Source organism: Manduca sexta, chromosome 26, assembly GCF_014839805.1.
Source record: "Manduca sexta isolate Smith_Timp_Sample1 chromosome 26, JHU_Msex_v1.0, whole genome shotgun sequence".
NCBI lineage: Eukaryota > Metazoa > Arthropoda > Insecta > Lepidoptera > Sphingidae > Manduca > Manduca sexta.
In genome coordinates this window covers 1,289,332-1,311,573 of record NC_051140.1, presented here as the reverse complement: position 1 = coordinate 1,311,573, position 22,242 = coordinate 1,289,332, and the positions used below count along the sequence as shown (strand labels likewise).

The 22,242-nt window shown below is 40.0% G+C and overlaps 1 protein-coding gene across 2 annotated transcripts in view; it reads right to left on the bottom strand.

The window, feature by feature from the left end:
• LOC115455345 (LIM domain-binding protein 2-like) overlaps window positions 1–20,118 on the bottom strand; it is a 59,620-nt gene extending 39,502 nt beyond the window's left edge. The window contains exons 1-2 of one of the 2 annotated variants that reach the window (XM_037443331.1): window positions 19,624–20,118; window positions 1,329–1,726 (exon numbers count right to left, since the gene is read on the bottom strand). In XM_037443331.1, coding sequence (XP_037299228.1) covers window positions 1,329–1,726 — 398 coding nt within the window. In that variant the 5' untranslated portion in view covers window positions 19,624–20,118. The remainder of the gene's footprint in view (window positions 1–1,328; window positions 1,727–19,623) is intronic. The other variant, XM_037443330.1, reaches the window with a different exon arrangement.
• Window positions 20,119–22,242: the final 2,124 nt, after the last annotated feature.

The window sequence follows — 22,242 nt, the reverse complement described above, 5'->3', positions numbered from 1 at the left end:
AATGTAACGCGAACTTCTATGAAAACTTCGCAAAAGTGAGTACAAAGGTCTTTTTTGAAAATGAATGGTTTGAGGGACCTAAAACAGGGCTCTATATCATCCACTGTTAAAATCGGCTGTATCGCATACCCTATATTTTGCTGTCATTGGAGTAAATATCTTCTCATTACATTTTGTCTTCGTAAATAGTTTCGGCCTTAGCCAGCGCGAGGCTGCGGACGGGAGAAAAAAGTCCAAGATTTTGACAATATCGTGGCTATAGTCTTTCCCGCCCACACACCCACCACCACAACTCCTGTAAGCCAGGATCAGCAGCGCACGCATTTTACGACACCGAGCGGTGAAACTCAGCGAATCTCCAAGAAAACTAATCTGTCTTTATCCCGCATTTTATTTGCATCTATGAATCTTTCTCTTCATCATAATTATTTGCTTTTTTTAAATATCGTGTAAAACTGTAGTGGCGTAAGTACTGTGAACGTGTTGCTTTAGTTCCGATCTATGGATATGAAAGTGATTGGGATCATACATTGATTTCAGATTTTAATATCGCTGTAGCAATTCTCATTTTACTTAATTAAAGTCAAGGGCATACGGAGGTTGGCAAGGCCGGGTTAAGTGGAGGCGTATGAGTAGGAAGGCGGACCCTGGAACTACTAGACCTGGATAACGACCAGGCAGAAGGTCAAGGGCGTCGGAATAAACGTTTCCTGGATGTTTTATCCCAACTTAAGGATGGAATTTGAATTGTGATACCGCGACGTGCGATCTTTAATCTATTTACCTTTACTTCAAGACCGGAAGCATACTCATGACTTGTAATACAGCTTTAACCACTTATCAAGTGATCCATCCACTCATTTGCCGACCTATGAAATGAGCTCGCAATGGGCATCTATTACTATTGGTATTCTGGCGCCCACCGTGGTGCGCGACGTCTTATCTATTGTCATTATTTTCAAACAACTTTATGCTCATTTTGTCACGAATAAAAACGCGGACTGGGAACACTCCGCAGTCACATGTGCTAAACGCTTTTAGCCATTACGAAGTTTCGTGCGCTTTGGCCACCTGGTGTAACATAAACGTCAGCATTCGCGGCAATAAACATTACTCTTCGGCTGAGCAACAAAACAATCATATTTTATCATATCTTGGGAATATAAGCCCAAATATCATGTCAGGAAATGAAAGTCTCAATCAGCAATGGCTGATAAAGCAACGCGTTATATTCATATAAACTAATTAGGGGATCCGATCGCCATTTCCGGCACAACATTATTACCTCTAGAACAATGTGTAAGGGCGTAAAAAAACGTATATCTGACCTGTCAACAGGCGGCGGCAGCGGAGCCATCATGTGCGGGTGCGGCGGCATAGGCGGGTGTGGCGGGTGCGGGTGGAAGGGCGAGCCGGGCGGCGCGAACCCGCCGGGGAAGTGCGCCTGCTGCGGCGGCGGGCCCGGCGGGAACCCGCCGCCCGAGCCGGGCCGCGCCGACGGGCTGCCGAACGGGCCGGCCGCCGCGTACGGCGGGCCCGCGAACCCGCCGCCGGGCCCGGGCGTCGACGGCGCCGGCGACGCCGCGAACGCGGGGCCCGCGGGCGAGCCGGCCGGCGGCGCGAACGACGGGAACGGCGGCTCGCTGTTGCCGCTCTTCCACGCCGGGGGCACGCCGCCCGCGCTCTCGTCCAGCGCCGGCACGCGCCGCTGCAGGCCCACCGACATCTGCGCACACACCGCACCACTCGTACAACAGCTTCTATACAATATATTAATGAATCAACCGGACACAAAAACAGTTCTGGTAAGTCTGCAAAATTTCAACACAAATTGACATTCTTGTTACAGTTCCTTATGTAAGCTATAATTAGAATAGGATTAATTTCCTAACGTCACGCGTCATAATACGTCAAACGTCAGTTTAACGTCATTACTGACGCTAGCACATTCCAGGATAACAGAGAACGCGTGGCGAAAAACCCACAGCGCGGCCTTGTCGTCATATGTCACGCTAATCGTTAGCTCTGTGCATTTCCTTAATTAGTACATCTTACAACAATTGTGCCCTCTTTTGTAGAGTAGGCGCGCGGGCGTCAAATAATGATCGACAATTAAATACGTATTGCAATACATACGACAATGTAATGAGTGTACACACACGCGACAAATTCCTAGCGACGGTTTCAATATACAAATCAAAGCGGTTAATTACCCGCTGATCATTTCACCGCCCGTGTGTCTCTTAGATTTAACATTTCCTATCTCAGACTTTCAAAACGCGCGGCTTTTTTAAAATGTCCACTTAAAGTCTAATAGTCACCATTTAACCCTTCTAAGGACGACAGATTAGGGTAATCATTGATTTAAAAGGTTTAGTGCTATATTTTATTTTGTTGGAATTTATAAAACAGTATGTAAGTTTCCTCAGCATGTTTTCTTTCACCGTTAAACTAAGAGATAATTTCCAAATACACACATAATTTTAGAAAAGTCAGCGGTTGTGCCTTTGGGATTTGAACCTGCTTACATTCGTCTCGGCAGACCGTTCCACACCCAACTAGGCTATCGCCGCTTATACCATAGAATAAATCAGCTTATACATCATAAATACTAGTTTCAATACATGAAAATCCTGACAACATTGGTTTGTTTACATTTTTCATGTAAGTGCTGTTGCATTAGATATTTAAGTCTAATATCTCAAAAGTCTCAAGCTATTACTTCCTTACCCGACTGCAAAAAGGAGGTCGCGTGATTATGCACCGTGCAACAGAAAAAATGGCGTCGAACGATGAAAAAAAAAATACACTAGAATACGTGTTTCGAAAAGTGTAATTGAGCGTACTTTCTATATTTAGCAATATATGTTAGGTACGAGTAGTCAGTGCGCACGGTCACAGACGGAGCGGATAGCGTTTTTATCTAAACTCAGTACTTCCGTATTATAACATCATGATTGTGTTAGGCCCATAAATACAGTACTTTAATTATTTTTTTATTCGAACACTGCAAAGTTACCTCACTGCACTTGATGGTAAGTGGAGGTCCAATAGAATGTCGACTGACGAGAGATGATTACCCTCGCCAGTCGACACAATTATGCCGGTCTGTTGGAACCGGATATCGTATTGGCGTTAAAGACTAGAAAAGCGTCTTGGGTCCGACCTATTTATCAGCCCGGAGACTGGAATTTATAGCCAATATGACGATTGTTTCACTTATTATCACTTCATAGGAGGAACACAAATAGCGAAATGTTGGAGCACTACTTGTGGGTAGTTGCACGCATTGGATAAAAGGTGTCAGTGACGACATACTATATCGATCCTCTGAATGAACAGCAGCGTCGAAGGTAGGCCTTAGGTTGCCGTTTACGCTGAAGCAGTCATTCGGTGCGCGGGAGCTTTTGTGGCTTCTTCCACAAACAGGAGACAGGCCGCTCTAAGTGACATGGCGCAGAGGCGGTTGTGGACGACAACTTAAACACTTCCGTCGGAGGTAGCCCAAGCCGTCGATAATGCGTCGAAGTTGGTCATCGCGGAGTTTTAGTTGGTATGCCGCGCGTAGGGTGTATTTAGTGTTAGAGACTCGGTCTGACGTTACCATCATTCCGAGTGGCTCAACGTCAAGTCTTAAGGTATGGTGAATCCACCATAACCGCGCAGTCCATTGGCACCGTTGATTAGTTTTAGGGAGTTACATTTTCACCTACGACCTATACTACATAAAATCATTAAGACTTTATTTTTCAAATTCAAATCGCGCGGGTTGTTGAAAATGTTTATCATAAAAAAGCCTCTGTTATTTCTGAGCAGGGGGATGCATGTGCACCTACTTACAACCCCTTCCGGCGCTCATGGCTCAGACGCTTCCCTCGACTGGACGGTAGTTATAGGTCACTTTCCTCACGAAAACAAAAAATATTTCAGCCTACATTATCCGCTACCGGCTCCCGCTGCGGCCGTCACGTCGCGCACCGCCGCAGTGACGTAAGAATTACGAGTGGTTACACGCTTGTGTAACCAATATAGAAATAGTCTGGCCCAGTGCACGCCATTGTGAACCATGGTCCCACCTGATGCTTGAAATCGATGGGACCATGGTCATGGGACCACCTTTATTGCTTATCGCTTTCCCTTAATTAAAGTTGCAGAATAAATAAATATTATAATAATAAAGCTTTATGATTATAGTCAGATTTAATTTAAGTTATCTATAATACTAGCTTTTGCTCGCGACTTCGTCTGCGTGCAGGAGTTTTCTGGGATAAAAGCCCGGCTATATATTTTCTCGGTATGGAAGACAGTCTATAACCTTTCCAGGGTCTTAAGCTATCTCCATAGCAAATTTCATACAAATCCGTTCAGTAGACTTTGAGAAAATCGATAACATACAGATCGACAGAATAGGGGACTTTGTTTTATAATATGTATAGATTCTCACCACCTACACCTCCAATATGGGCAATCGGTAGGTCTGCTTGTGAAACAGCTTTTCTTTAGTCAAAGGCATCCTCTACAGATTTCTGCTGTATTCTATTTGTAATTAGAATAATAACAAATTTAAATTAAATAATTTTACGGTTTATTCAAAAAAAGCAAATGTCCCGCATAATAGATATTGATATAATATGGGATCAATCATTTTTTTTTTTGCATTATCCCCGAATCAGTAGGATGTGTATCTATTGCAGTCAAGATCCCACCTCGTGTCATGATAAGGGACGAGCAGGTCGCCATATCTGACACAAATTCCAATCATACAACTAGACTAATAAGGCGAGTTATTTACAATAATGTGTACCAGGAAAACATAGCTTTTGAAATATTAAAAATAACAGGACAAACGGCGCTCTTATCGCTCGGAACAGTCTTTTATTAGCAACCATGTGTGTATTATACAACTAAACGACGAAACGGGCAAGTTACTCGCCTGGTAGTAACCGCTTTGACAGTCCAAGATCAGAGTAAAATAGAGGACACTACTAAACTGGATGGCACTGCGCATGCTCATCTGAGGCATTAGTTAAATCTCATGAAAAGTTGAAAGAAAGAAAGAGTTTTATTGTATTGTATTAAGTTTAACTCTATCTGTGTTTTTCAAACCGGGACACCACGCTAGCTGCTGATAGCTGTACGAAAGATGTTCATTCCGATTTTCACATACGAGAAACGACCATTTAGAATAACTGGAGACAGATTATACGTATTTGCATATTTTAGCTTCTTTCGCAGGATTTTGATATAATGATTAAAATCATGGATGGGGCATATTTTCCCGACATATTACTTATTTTCGTAAACATAACTGTCAATTAATGAAACATTTATGTCGTCTAAAACGGTCAAGTGACTAATATATTTTATTAAATAATAATAATTTCTCTTTATTGGAACTCTTAGAAGAGTCGACACCTCTAAGAGTGGGAAATATTTTTTTTGTAATAATTATAATAAATGGTTACCATTGCTACATTATATGAGAAAATAGCTCGGTGCATTATCTCCGTCTCTGCTTACCCGTACGATATAAAGTCGTGAGCTTATAAAAACGCGATGAAAATCAAGCTACGTGGGGTGGTACCGCCCGCCCCCGCTTCACGTGTCTTCGCCCTCGGCGGCCTTGCTACTCAGTCACACGTTTTATACCATTAACTTGCACACGCGGTTTTACTCGCGGTGCAGGACGTCTTTGGAATCAAAGGTACTTATTAGGTAATGACGCTTCTTTTAGGGAAAGAAATATTGTTACGCGCCACTATCCTAGCCCATCGGCTGCGCGGGCAGGCTGGCAGAAGAGAAGATATGTCACGCGGCGACTATTCTATTATTCTCTTTGGTTGGACGTTCTCAAAAAATGACAAAAATTGTATTCTGTAATTATTTTTGTAATAATGTTTACTGTAAAAAGGCGTTTTAACAATATATTATTGAAGATATATAATGTTGGTAGGTCCCTCATGTGTGAGAATCCGCCTGGGTAAGTACCACCGCAATGTCTATTACTGCCAAGCAGCAGTGTGTAGTCACTGTTGTGTTCCGGTTTGAAGGACATTGTAGCCAGTGTAACTACACGACATAATAAGACAACATCTCATGTCTCAGAATGGCGCGCGCAGTGGAATACCAAACAATACTTATAATTCAAGGTGTTGGATGGTGTTTCTACTGTTTATGGGCGGTCGTATCGCTTATCATCACGAACGGCAAGCTCGTCTCGTCATCCAAAGAAATAAAAAAAAATCCTATGACCTATACCAACCTTTATTTAAATTGTATCCTGTAATTAGAAATACATATCACACTCCTGTATTGTCGAAAGAGTACAGGGCAGGGATGTCGCCCATTGAACCAAAGTATCCAAATTTACTTTGCTATATTTTTCACATATAACAAACACAAGTGATACCAGATGTCAATAGAGCTTCAATATTAATAATTTCGTAAAGTACAGATAGCTTGGCGAGAGTGAAACGGATTGCAGCAATGAAGGTGTAAGGTTTGGCTTCAAAACAAAAATCTATAAAAGTATATTCAGAGATATTACTCAACGTAAATATTAATACAAAATAATTATTATAAAAAGGATAGTGTGGAGTCTATGAGGTTTAAACCCACGTTACACCAGCATAGGCTGATTTATAAAAGCTAAGCAGATGATGGATTTTCCTTAGTCCCTACGGAATGTAGCTAAACATACAGTGAATCTTGTCCTAAGTGGGGTACTTGTCCCCGGATAGGCGTAAATGTAACCTCGTTCAGCAAATATTTGTTCCAAACCGTTGTAAGAACGCGGTCCTTTTGGGTTTTTTATCATTTAATTCAAATTTATACAGGAATGTATGTACCGTGGAAACTGCGTATTATTTTATTTATAAGTAATGACTAACAGATTTTTCATACGTAAAAACTGGGGAGCTACCAATTTCTATCTATATTAAATGGTATCAACCCAGTAGTAACTTCTAATCATCTTGTATTTCTAAAGTAATTAAAAAATCAAACAAACAAACAAAAAGAATAAAATTCCTTCGACAAATAACAAAACAATCGGTGCCGGAGTACCAGGCAGTCATAGCCGCGAGGACGTCGCCGCGGCCGCGTCGCGTGCCAAGTAATCTCGCGTGCTATTCTCGGGCCGTGAACTTTCACAAAGGCAGGTGCATCTGTTTGGCCCGCTGTACAATTCGGTACGATTCTGTTGAGCACAATGCACGCTTGTTTTCATTTTTGCTCCATAGATGGCGTTGCGTTACAAATACATCGCATTGTTATTATTATGACGAGTTTTTGCCTATATACTAGCATGGGGTTGAATTATGATCGATATTCGTTAATCGGTTATTACAATAGCCATTGTATTTCACAATCTATAGGTATATATTTGACGTTAGCATGTTAAGTTCATTGGGTTTATGGCCGGCCGTCTAGACAATATCATTCCTCTATAAAATCAATTTTACTAAGAGAATAAGTATGAAAATTTAAATCTGGGTTACCAATACAGTATACACCCTAACTTTGATCAAGGATTATTAGTTAATTTGTGTTTGCAAGCAGAAATTGTATTATTAGATTATTTCAAAGCATCGTTTTCACCATCGCTATATATATACTACGTACTAGATTTGGCGTTCCGAACATTCACTGTGTTCAACTGATTTGAACTGCAATCCATTCAAACTTACTTTAGTATGGTCAATATTTACAGCTTGTGGCTGTGGGGAATGGCGCTCATGATATAAGAACTCGAGTTAAGTGTAAACCTGGATTTGAATAAAAAATATAAGTCAAATAAGTAAAATTATTTGTTATTCAAGTGAGTAAATATAACAGTGAGGTTTTGGTTGCCATTTTAGTTCAGATTTTGAACAAATAGTTTATATGGACGTTCGTGTCTGTAGAATATACGTCAATGTTTTCAGAATATACTTGGCTCAAGGTATGATTGAACTAATCAATCAAAATTTATATTTTGCTCAGTCCGACAACATGGTTAGGGCTTCCACCCGTATTTTATAATATTGTCCGATATATCAGGTAATTGTTTTATTTACTTTATGAAACAAAAAAAGGCTATAATTCTTTATTTACCATGATTTGATTCCTCTGGGATGGTTCGTAAGAATTTTTGCGTGACAAGGGAAGCTACAGAAATGGTAGCAATTATTTATTAAGTTTAATGATACATTTATAAATTGTATGCATTAATGCTATATTCATTATCGATTTTTGATGAAACATACCAGATGACGACAAAAATAAATGGTCTTTGAATCTGATCATTTTATTTCTAAGCTGAATAATAAAGTAGAATTAATTTGTACTTTTTAACACCATGTCCTTCTTTTGTTAAGTTCAATTTACCAATATACTTTATTTGTCCAAAGGTGACAATCGTAGACATGGTTAAATCATAGGAAACTGAGCAAGTTTGTGTCCTGGAGCGAACAGATCTGCATAGTGCGGTTCAAACTGAACATTGAAGCACGAGTGTACCAGATCTTAGACTTCAATCATCGATCATATTATAGGTATCATAGTCTAGTAAGTAGTATTTAAGAATGACGAAACTTTGGTCATCATATTGTATCTCAGTCAAGATTTTATTGTCAGTTTATTTACGCTATAAGCGGCGATAGCCTAGTTGGTTGTAGAACGGACTGCCGAGACAAATGTCCGCAGGTTCAAATCCCAAAAGCACACACCTCTGCCTTTTCTAAAATGATGTGTGTATTTGTGAATTATCGCTTGCTTTAATGGTGAAGGAAAACATCGTGAGGAAACCTGCATACATGAGAAGTTCTCAATAAGAATTTTGAGAGTGTGAAGTCTTTCAATCCGCACTAGGCCTGCGTGGTGGACTAAGGCCTAACCCCTCTCAGTTGTAGAGGAGGCCCAGCAGTGGGACAGCATATAATACAGGGCTGATATTATTATTTACTCTAAAAACTCAGGGATTCCGTTAACCCTTAGTTTTAAAACGTCTATACCGTCTCGGGTGTGTCGTAAAACTGGTATTCAGGTAAAATGAGTCATGTCCGTACATGGGCCAGTGGGCACAGGTGCGTGGCGTTTTTTTAAAGTCGGTAGGTGCTTAAGTATTTGAAATGTTTGGGACAACTTCGCAGGCTCACCAGTACTAGATTCCATGTTTATTTTGATAAAAAAAAATCATTTTGGTTTGAACAGTAATTCATGGTTCCTCTTTGTTTATCTTTTGGGATTATTTGGAAACTTTACTAAAAAATAAATAGAATAATATTTTTTAATACGGACACGCCAAAGTGACCCCACTGCAGCTGATGATAAGGAGTGCGGTCCAATAGAATGTCGACTGACGAGAGATGATTACCCCTCGGCAGTCGACACAATTGTGCCGGTCTGTTGGAACCGGATATACACAGGCTGGTCCCGAAACACTTATTTGGGCCACTATGGCTTGATTTGATTTACACCTTGTATATAGTGGTCGCTATCGAAAACATCGTGAGGAAACCTACATACTTGAGAATTCTCAATAATAATTTCGAGGATATGTGAAGTCTGCCGACCCGCTAAGCGGCTAGTATTATAATTTTATTTACACTATATATCTGAACGTTGATTGGAGACGATCGTGTGAATTTCGATAGCCGAAATTAATTATAAGGTCTAGCATTAATTACTCACCTATGAGGAGACGATTAACGGTGGTTAAGTCTTATTTGTTCATTTAAGTTAACATACCTATAATTATTGTTATTTAATAAGTTCGGGTGATAATAATAGCATCGTGTTATAATTTGTTGTTACATTTTACCGCGAAATAGAAAAATATTAGTGATAACTCCGGAAAAGTATCCACACTAATTATTGACCCATCAATCAATTATTTTCCGATCAACAATGGGGTGCCATTTCCATCCCATATCCCATTAAAAAAGCCATTAAAATTACCAATGCATAAAGAGCAACAAGCCCGACGTACCAGGCCAACATAACACCGCACAGCTGTTAAAAGCAATGAAAGCATTATCGAACACCTTAATTACTGCATTTCATTGATGGTTCAACTACTTTCGTTCCGCGAATTTCGCCAACACTTCCCGGAATGGATCGCGTACAATATTTTTTATGACATTGTTTTTGTTTACGCAGCCAGCGAACACATGACTCGGTGTTGAGGCGTTTACTCTTCCAAGTTCATGATTGCCTGGTCCCCTCGCGTACTACATTGCGACGAAATGGGGATTTATTTGAAAAAAAAACACCCTTCTTAAGTTAAGTTTAAATCATTATTAACATAGTGATTTGTGATATTATTTGTTTCATTACAATGTTGTTATGAAATCTACCAATCCGCATAAAGCCAGTGTGGCGGGCTAAGACCTAATCCCCTACAGTAGTAGGGAAGGCCCGTGTCCAGCAATGGGACGTGTTAAATACAGAACTAATATTAATATTATTCGTCTACGGTTCTGTTACAAAAATATTATATTTTGCCATATTTCCGTCTAATTAAAACTAAGAGAACTTTCAAATTCACAGCGGTTATACAACATACCTATAAATCTATAATGTTTCACCTAATTTGTTTATTTAACCTAAAATTTTGTACCAATTACCTAAAAAACAATTCGAATTAAGCTCGCAATCACCTCGGTTCTGTGTATGGTAGATGTTGGCATTCGATCAGATCTGCTCGCATCGCCGATCGCTGCGGTTGTTTGACATATAATTTGACACGTACATTAGTCGCTCGATAGATGGCAAGTTTCTCAAAAACCACTGGAATGCTGCCAGCGCACAAACGTTACGCGCAGCGCGGAATCCATTCACCAATTCTAGTTAAATTTACTGTACTATATAGATATATATGTAATATAAAATTATCGTTCATGTACAACAAAATATGTATTTTGTCTTGGAGTTTTGTGTTTGATTCAAGCAACTAAAAATTATACATGTTATTTAACAAAAATGTAAATTACCTGATCGGTGACAGCTCTCCCAATAGATGTAATGAAATTATATAAAAGGTGCGCTAATTTTACGCCTCTGTCTAACATTGGGGTTAGGTCACTTTGCAGTGACCTTAACAAAAAAAGAGCCATACGTGCATAATAAAAGCACGTGTTATTGATGGAATTTGAACCTTATTCTTTATCGGGTTCGTACGTATGAGTCATCGCGATTCATTATGCCAGATTGTTATCTAACTAGGGCGTTAATTCCTTGTTACGGACTGCGGACACCCCGCGGTTTCGAAAAAGTATGCACAAGCAATCTTTTAAAAGTGAAAGTTAACGAAGATGTTTGTTAGCCAATCACGGCTAGGGATAGACAGATCGGGGGACAGTGGCGGTCTTACCCGACGTGAGACCTCCGAAGGGACCAGAAGCTTCCATTCTTCCATTCTTTTTGGTATGGATGTTATTTTGTTGTAGGTTATCAGGGTGGTAATATTATAAAAAAAAAGGTTAGGCACGACATTGTGTGAGGCCTCAAGCTGTTACCTAACCTCCCTATTAACCCCCAAGACTGCCTCTGACGGGGAAGGGATTTATATGCCATATAGCACACAGATGGACTGAGCTCTTAGAATATATTTCCAAGCTGTCCCACGGAGAAGATCTAGTCAGTACGAAGGTACTGAAGCTTTTGAAGCCTAATTAAACATGGCCCCGCAGGATCTAGTAACATTTTTTTGGGGCAAAACCTAGTTTTAAGCTGTATACCTGTTTGTGAGCAATTGTGATGTTTACAATCAGACGAGCTACTGTCTCATTTGAACTTGGAATATGAACAAAATCAATGGAAAATCTTTACTATAGTTTACGACATGCACGCGAGTCGACATCCAGAGAGCCACAAAATATCCTCCACCGAGAATGAACGCTAGCACACTGTCATTATAGTCTAATTTTGAATTAAAGATGGCGTCATGTTTTTTTGGTTAATTTCGAGCTGGCGCGGCGCGGTGTCCGCGCGGCTGTACTGTTAACCGCAACAAGTAGAGGTCGACGCCCTGAGGGAACGTCCCGTCACTCACTGCAGCCTCTTCGTTCCGATACAGCCTATGATCAACCTGATCTATTGGGAGGGTATGGTGTGCCCTAAATAACTATATTGTGTATGTGCGATATTAATCACTTTTTAATTAATATTGGGTATTTATTGGTTATAGCGGCAATAGACTAGTTGGGTTTGGAACTTGCCCAGACGAATGTCCGCAGCTTTAAACCCAAAGGTTCAACACTTCTGACTTTTCTAAAGTTATGTGTATTCTTTGTGAATGATCGGGTGAAGTAAAATATTGTAAGGAAACCTGCATACCTAAGAAGTTCTCTATAGGAATTTTAAGGGTGTTTGAAGTCTGCCAATCCGCACTACAGCGTGGTGGACTAAGACCTTATCCCTCTCAGTAGTAGAGAAGGCCCGAGCCTACTTCAAAATTCCTATAGATAAAGTCAGGCCTAACCCCTCTCAGTAGTAGAGAAGGCCCGAGCCCGCTTTAAAATTCCTATATACGTCTTAGGTATGCAGGTTTCCTCACCATGTATTCCTTCACCGTTAAAGCAAGCGGTAATTCACAAATACACACATAATTTTAGTAAAGTCAGAGGTTTGCGCCCTTGGGTTTTGAACCTGCGGACATTCGTCGTGGCAGTCCGTTCGACACCAAACTAAGCTATCGCCGTTTATGCTAAGTATAAACTAGCAAGATCTCGCGGCACTGCAAGAACTTTCAGATGCGTTTACACTAGACATAATATTTCAACAGCTCCATACATATGCGAGTTGCGGCAAGTCCTGCAAGCTTTAAAATTTGCGAAAATCAGGTTGCCGTAATTGTTTGAAATTGCTATAAAAAGTGAATTCTGCAAGTTTTCTTGTTAATCTAAATCTCGGTTAATTTGAGAATATTGCTTGTTTATTTATCGTCTCTTGATACCATCACCATCATGCGACTGTTATTAGGGTTCAGTGTTGCATTCCGAGGTAGTCTCAGGTTCGATTCCAGCAATTCATTGTATAACTTATTAGTTATATACGGCCTTACTTATAAACTTGTTTTAGCGTTAAGAGGTAGTTAATAATTGCTTAAATAGCTGTCAAAAACATCACCGGTTTCCAAGTTTAAACCTTATTAAAAGGCAAGATGGCGGTTTTGACTTGCAGCTGTCGAGTTAATTTGTGTTTTAACTAAGCATAGCTTTGTGATTTTTTTATGAGTAAGACTGATAATGTATAAATGAGGCATTCTACAGTGCTATCTAAACGATGCCAACGCTATCTACTTAAAAAAAAAAACACTTCAAATATTTCCCAGAGGAGCAAATTGAAGGGATAATAATAGCCTATTTGTTAATCCAGGACATGGTCTACCCGTGTGGCAAATTTCATCCCATACCGTTCAATTGTTTCTGAATTTACTTCTAACAAACATCCAAACATTTTACATATAGTAATAAGAAGTAAGATTATGCGTAAATGTCTGCGCAGTATTGTTTATATGTCTAAACCAATTCAAACCGAGATCGAGTTAAAAAAAGTACGCCATTCGACCGGGGTGACGAACTCCTGCGACGCGAAGTTGTTGCTATTGCGTTTCTGTCTACTGCAGCTCCTAAAATATTTCGGCATTCCCAGGTTCGCAACTCAAGGCTTTGCTTGTGGTAGGATACTTATATTTTATATCTTCCCAGATAGCGACTACCGTACGTGAGGTGTTTTTTTTTTTTTTTTTTTTCCTTTTTGGCTTTGCAGTTTAGATACGTGAGGTGTTAAAATCATAGTGGCGTGCGTTAGTGTGTCGCGTTCCGGGATCAGCGTCTATCAGATTTAATAGACCGGCATAATTCTGTCGACTGCCGAGGGGTAATCATCTCATCAGTCGACATTATATTGGACCCAATTCTACTTACACATGACCGTATAAAAAAAGGCCACAACCAAATGCGATTTGCATAAAATTAATAATTAAATAATAATTTTAACAATGGTGACAGGATTCCATTGGCATGTTTACGAGACTCTAAAAAGTAGTCCGTAATTTTAGTTGTCCTGTTCCGGCAAGCGAATCGGTGATGAATTAGGCGGTTACATTGTGGTCACGACTGTAGAGGTATTTTACCTAAAAAGTACGAAATCGTCATTCGTTTTCTTAGAAACAGTCGTATGAGCAAGTTTTATCCAAAATAAAAGGAAAAATATCTCAAATCTACATATCTGTATCATTGAAGGGGTTAGCAGTAGAGCATTAGCTGTTCGAGAATATCTCAGTCCTTCAAGTCTATATTTCATAGAGGCATAATGTCATTTTTATAACGGACTCAAATGTTTTAAAATAGTCACATCGGTTCTTAATTCAAATATGGAAAATAATTTTAAATTTAGAATAAAAAGGATTCATATAATTTTTTTTTTACTTAATCTAATGTGGCCAGTAGGTTATCGGCGTTTTGCGTCTTTAGGATTTTTTTTATTAATTCAGTGTTGCCAGTAAGTTATTGGCGTTTGCGCCTTTAAGACGAAAAAAAATAATCGCGTCCTTAAGTGACAATGACATGCTTAAATTGGTCTCGTAGAACTACGTAGAGCTGGATCCTAATTGCATCTCCCCTGACCTCTTTACGGACGCTATCCGCCCACGTCTTAGCAATACTACGCGTATTATTTTTGTGACGCCGCAGGCACTGCGTCATCGAGCAGGTGGGCGGCTTGAGCTTATACTTAAGGACACGGACGTACCGAGTCCGGACAGTGGCCGGTCCGGGCGTAAGAAATACGATCTATATTCACAATGTTTACGGTTGAGTGACTGTGAGAGAGCCACTCGCCTGATTCTCTTTCTATAATTCCACATTTACTGCACTTCACTACATAGTATAAAACAAAGTCTCTTTCTCTGTCCCTATGTGTGCTTAAATCTTTAAAACTACGCAACGGATTTTGATGCGGTTTTTTTAATAGATAGAGTGATTCAAGAGGAAGGTTTATATGTATAATAATAATATCCATTAAATAGTCAGCATTGCACCCGTGCGAAGCCGGGGCGGGTCGCTAGTAAATCTATAATGGTGGCCCGTTAGACGTGTCAACTGCAAATTCAGTTATTGTACAATTGTTGAGACAATAAACATACATCAGGCCTTTATCGCCTAAGGGGTAGGCATAGATGCATCCAAGGCACCAACTTTTTGCAGTGTGTTACATCCCATGATGTGATGAGCCTATCGCCATATCGACGTATTTTAAAATGGCGTGATATTTGTTTTGAGTATATCTTTCCGTTCGCTGAAAATTCGTGTGAATATGTCCGAACAAGTCTAGTAACTGCTATCTGCTGTTTTAGAGGCCATAATTGTTTTCAATTTTATCTTCGTAATAGACTTACGCTTTAGGACATCATTCCCATATATTTTTTTACTTCTGTAAGAATTAGTGATTCCAGAAAGCCAATTTGTTCTCAGACCTTTGATTATAATAGGCTGATCTGATAATCTATTCTACCAGCAAACAATTAGTTATAAAATAGAAGACCGGCATAGTTTCGTAAGGATCTGTGTATCGGTTCCATAATCGTCTCATCCTCTCCCAGTGACCGTCCTGAGTCGAGGTTTGTATCCCGTTAGTGAGTTGCTCTCAGCATGGTCGCTTAATTTTCAAGGGTTGCGAGCGCCTACAGCGCTCACTCAAAAGCCCTGTGTGTTATAAGCTGGCCCTTACCAGGCTAAAATACGTAGGATCATGTAAAAAAAAAAATATCTCGGCAGGACATGAACTTCGTTGATATAGAAGATTCAGCAATAGCCTGCACTAATGCGAGGCCATGGGTATTTGTATAAATAAAAAGATTTAATAAGAAATAAATTAATTTTCCAAAAAGTTCCACTTCTTATACCAATTAGGAACATGTCCACACTAGGCTATGCCTGTATCGTGGACATCAAAAACAAAGTTTAATAAAGTTATAATAAACAACAATTATTTCGAATGCGTGGGTTTTCTACGACTTATCGTTTGCTGGACATGAACTTAGTAGATATTGAAGTTTTAGCAAAGGTCGTAACTAATACGAGGCTCTTTCATTCTTCATACCCCAAAAGCGCGTGGTCTTGGGCAGGTAACTCGATTGAGAACTTTAAAGCCCGCCACACTGTAGTTAAAATTTTCCAACAATAGTTATAGATATAGATATATAACATAGTCACAGATACTACTTATAACTTATATGCTTAGTTATAAAATGCACATCACTACATAGTATAAAACAAAGTCGCTTTCTCTGTCCCAATGTGTGCTTAAATCTTTAAAACTACGCAAAGGATTTTGATGCGGTTTTTTTTTTAATAGATAGAGTGATTCAAGAGGAAGGTTTATATGTATAATAATAACATCCATTCAATAGTCAGCATTGCACCCGTGCGAAGCCGGGGCGGGTCGCTAATATAACAATAATATGTAGTAGATATATTGAACACTGGTCCCAAAATAAGATTAAACTTGTGTTATGGGTACCGAGGCTATTACAAGTTTTGCACAGTACTTCACAGTAGGTTATAATGCATACAGATAGCATGACTTGCACGTTGAAATCAAAAGTGGCATCATACGAAATTTGACGGTATTGAGTTAGAGCGACATTAATTGTCGCTGACGACTGGACACGGACTGGATTAGTGTCAGTTTATGTTTAACCAGGACCGTAGCTAGACTTGAATTTAAGGTAGAGCAGCTCTGGCTACAGCTAGGGCGGAAGTAGATGTTACTAGAGCCGATCTGGTCAACCGATTTTTGGCTTAATTTACTTATGAACGTGAATAAGTCAGGTTTATACTTACGTAATTATTAGGGTAATATACAGATTGTAACAAAATTCTCTTAAATCTCGAAAGGGGGTTATTCCACCCATCAATACGAATAACTCTTACTATGGGACAAACTTTCAAATCGTGAAATAAAAAACCCACTGCTCCATATATTTTGAGTAGTTATGTATAATTTAGTTAATTATTAAGGTAGGGTATTAGTATTTTAAGGTAGGGCATTGCCCCACAATGCCCCCTCCTAGCTACGGCCCTGTGTTTAACGAACAAACACAAAACTTAAAAGTATGAAGAGACACTCGTGACATCTAGTGATACCCTAAGTGACCTATTAAGAAATGGATCTTTGGATATTATGACGTTTTTTCTGCAGATTTCAAATGTCGCGCTAACTCTATACCGTCAAATTTCGTACAATGCCAGTTTTGTTTTCAACGAGCAATGTGATCTGTGGTTAAGTATGGATAAGTTTCCTGGATTAAGATCCTGGACGCTAGTTGACGATGACCATTTCCAGGGCTCTGTAACTCAAGAGGAATCCTACATGGTTCAATTTGTTTGTTTGTCTTTCTATATCGTTTTCTTAGGAACGCGTAGAGGTATCAAGTCGAAATTCATATCAAGTACTGCGGTCTAAGGTCTCTTATAGCTGTGAAAAAATCAAACTTGTAAGTCAACGCGTTCAAAAGATATGACCGTTTATGCCGCATATGTTGTGATTTCACAAGGGAAGCAAAATCTATAGGGTACTTTCCGTTAACCTAGAACCATCTAATTTGGCAAGAAGCAATGTCTTACAGCACGTGTAAAGGAAAAATCTAAACACCGTAAATATGTACTTCGGTGCGAATCCAACTCGCACTAGTCGGGTTTATTTACATACTATCCCCCTTATTCATAGACGTTTTTTTTATCTCAGGACGGAGCAAAGCTGTGATAACAAGTCTGTTTTTCAGTGCTGACGGCATGGCAGCCTTCGCAGTGCGTAGCCATAGGGCCGATGTGATGAGCTGTATCTCAATATTTACCAATCACAACGGCCCTATGTCTTTACGGGGGTTTGACTTTACATTCATCCTTTTTGTCTCCGATCCTCGCAGTCCTTTACTAAGAGAGAAGTCAATATTACTTAATCTCCCTGAGTTCTATGTTTATTGTAATTCCGATAAAAAACATAATAACTGTGTCACTGCTGGGCACGGGCCTCTTCTCCTACTGAGAGGAATTATAACTTAGACCACGCTGGCCTAGTTCGGATTGATAGACTTCAAACCCTGAAAATGTTTTATAGAGAACTTCTAAGGTATGCAGGTTACCTCACGATGTTTTCCTTCACCGTTAAAGCAAGCGATAATTCACAAATACACACATGATTTTAGAAAAAACAGAGGTGTGTGCCCTTAGGTTTTGAACCTGCGGACATTCGTCACGGCAGCCCATTCCACAACCAACTAGACTACATATTTTTATATATATAAAAAGCGGCATATAACCATTATTTTTTAGTTACAGAATATCTTTGTAGGGTAGATATCTTGAGTTATCGGGGCCATTTTACTTGTATGGCGTACGACTGTACTGTGATTTTGATCGTTTTGTAGTCACGAGTGACGACGGTAATTTTTTAGGGTCTAGCATACTCTAGCAGATGAAGAGAGAAGTGGACGACAGCCGAGCCTTTTCAAGTCATATCTTAGACTAATGATTACTAATGCAAGGTATCGGTTATTTTTATTGTTATTAACGAACATGATTATGGACCGTCATCTCATCATCTCAAAGATTCATGGCATCACGTTACTTATTTGATCCTTACTTTGGGCATCGGGATTATTAATGAAGTACGGCCGAAGATACCAGGGCAATAGGAGATGTAGAGAGTAACTTCAAACCGACCACGAAATTTGGTGTGCTTTAAATATATTGATTTTCATTGGACACATTATGCGCGCTATTAGCAGCCTTTTTAGCTGTGATATCCATAGGGTCATGGGTTCGATTTGAAAAAAAAAAAGATAAATTATTTGATATTGCGCCATGGCGACAATCTCGCTTTTATCATGAAAGAAAATAGATAGGTTGATTTTAATTACACTACTGCCTAACCCAAGGACGTGCAATCGTGAGCTTGTTATATTTACTACTTACATCTTAGACGGAATCATATTTAGATACGAGGTTGTTAATATTATTAGAGAAGAGTTCTTATATGCGATTTAAAAACACAATAGTCAAAAAGGTCGTTTTTTACACAAACTTTTCCGTATGTCGGTGTATGCATGTACCTTCTTATCTCATTCCCCGCGGTTTTTTAAAAACCGAAGCCGAGGGCGCACCCCGCAAAACACTCCAAACATTTCAAATGATTTACGAACACCCCATTTAGGCCACAACTTGAGCTTGTTATGGCAAAAAATCAACTTTTTAAACCTCTATTTATAAACGTCGTGGCACCGGCCCGTTCGGTGCCTGCTGTCTACCTTCAGCAATTTCGAATTCTTGTCATAATAACGACAACAGCACGACATTATAAAGAATAACATTTATATTTACGTTAAAACACTCGAGCGGGCGCACTAATCGTGTAAGTAGCCGAGTGAGATGTAAAAACCTGTTTGTTATGAGTGAGAAAAAAAAACGCAAAGCTCGCCTGCAGCCCGCCGCCGCACATAACCTAACACGATAGCTAAACACTCCCTCCAAAAGGCGGGCGACGAGAGCAGCGGCGCACGGCCGCGGAGGCCGGTCGGCCCTCGGCCCCGAGCGTCGGCGACAACAAGCTACGAGCCGTGCTCCTCCGTGTCCGTACCTCCGAGGCGATCAGCGGGCTCGCCGGCGGGCGGCCTCCCCACTGGCTTGTACTAGCACGGCGCGCCGGGGCCCCGGGGCGGCCGACCCCGCATTTCTGCTCGAACACAATATATTAACACTGAGCGCACGCTCTCCACACTTACGATGTTCCTGTTGCCTTTCTTCCTCATACGATCATCGCACGTTGTTTATCCATTTAACTATTAACACTACACTGACACTGAACAGTCCGCGAGCACATCGAGTCAGTTCGCTTTTTTTTGGAGCGTCTCGAGCGGCGTCCGCCGGCCGGCGGGTCGACGCGGGCGCGCTGTCTCACTCCGCGGCGCGGTCCGCTTGCTTTTAACACAATCTTTTACATTATTTCACTGATCACTTGAGGAAAATGTGTGTTGCACTCATGACAGCCGCGTAGCGTGGCGCATTGTATATACGTGTGGCTGGCAAGTACGCACGCCTTGTGTCGCTCGATCGTACTGGGCATTGGGCGCCGCAGGGCGGCGGGGTACGAGCGCGCCGCCGCGGGGGGAGGGGCCGCTTTAACGACGCGGTTGGTCGCGAGCCCCAACTGTTTTGTCGACGCAAACGGCGGACAGGTGGCGCGGTCGGGCATAGTAAACCAATAGCGCTTCAAGCAACTTATTTCGTTGTAATAAAGCGACTTTCATATTATTATTGTTCCATTATTTATTCCTGAGCCATGTCAGTCTAGGTATCATTATTTGTGATTGTTATGTTTCTGTGGTAAATGACTGAATCTCAAAAGAAATATCACGCTCCAACAATATTGTTTTACTATAAATAGGTAATATGAAAGGAAGTTTTTACAAAAATTATAATAAGGACATTTTCCATTGGCGAAATAATACAGGTGTATGCATAAATACGCCAATTAGAAGACACAAGCCTTTCTTGTTTCTATTCCAATTTCAAGGGTGATAATTGCAATGGCTAAACAATTTTTTTTAGTACGGCAAAATAAGTTATTTGAATTCCCGCTTCTTAATATGCAGCGCTGTAGCCGCTTTACTGTGAATGTAGTGATGCGCCTGTCAGCGGCGGTACATACGCGTGTTGTTATCCTTACACATATTTGTATTGAAAATAAAATAAACTTATTTTTGTTTGTTTACACTATTTGACTAGGTTTTGAAACGCGTGCCCACTTGCGTCGAGATTTATTTTAGTTATATCCCTTCTGTCTGAGACGAGAGTTGGGACGCGCCAGCGTAGACTACAGAACAAAATTATTGTCTAAGCACGTTACTTGAATTGTTTATTTAAATTAAATAGTATATACAGTAAAGTAGAGTGATATTTTAAATACCATTTGACATACGGTTACAGTTAATATCTTATTATTAACTGGCAAAATATTCTTAAATTACAATTCATCCCTGTACTATCCCACAGTAATATGGTCGCAACTGATTTACTCAGAGGCGCATAGTCGTTTTAAAGCTCTGGGTACCTATATAATATATCCCGGCGGCACCAGGCCGAAAGTCCCGTTACTTCATCCAAGTAGATAAAACCCACACAGGCGAGTGCAGCGCGTGCGGTGAGGGGGTCCCGATGTATTCGGGAAATCTGATCGGACCAGGCACGGATTTAAAGTAGGGGGATATTCAGACAGTTTAACAGAAGTGCATTCTTAAGGGTGTTGGTTTTGTCTTCTAAGGAAATCAAAGTAGGCATAATGTTGTCTCATTATTCAAAATTAGACCATATTTATAGTATAAATAAGTATATAATTTATTGAAACAATGCATAACAGGCATCATGACGCCGCTGTGGAAACCTGGCAGAGTATGTTCTCGTAGCATTGACGCTAAGTGGACACTGGCCAGTATAAGTAAGTACTCTAGTAGCACTGGCCACTAGTTAGTGAGATATCATATTGCTAAAGGAATTTCATGCGAACTTTTTCGTAGACTATTTAAAACCTTATTTTTAGATGATGAAATTTAAATAAAGAAGACTAATATTTTTTTTTTATAATAGGCCCGGCAAAGTTAGGTACTCCATTGTACATTGAGAGTGATAGTTATTCCTTATCAGTCGATGCAATTCCGCCATTCTGTTATAAACCAAACCTTTTTCGTAGGGTTATTTTTCTAAATACCATGTTTCTCGTACGCAGTATACTTATGGGTGGGGAGTTGAATAAGGTCTCTTTGTTATTTTCGCCGCTGAGTAACTGAGGTGCGTTTTTGAAGGATATTACAGTCAATGTAATGTTTAAACTCCTTTTTCTTATTATTCCATGTTTATATCAATTACTAGTGGTACGATATTTGTATCCGCTCAGATAGCGATCACAATATACAAGATGTAAAACCCGCTATAGTGATTCAAGTGTGTCTTTTTGATTATAAAGAATTTAAGCAGTCGTGGCGATTATTAATCGTGGTAGTCCGCTTTAATTCTTAAGATGGTCTTCATGAAATAGTACCTAATCCTGAAATAAAGCACATACTAACGTAGTTTTTAAGAATAATCATGAAATAATATTCTCTGAAATTGTTGTTTTTTTTTAACTTGGACTTTCTTGGTCCGCTATGTCAACGTATTCATTTCCATTCATTTCTACACGAAATTTTCTGCGTCAAGTAGG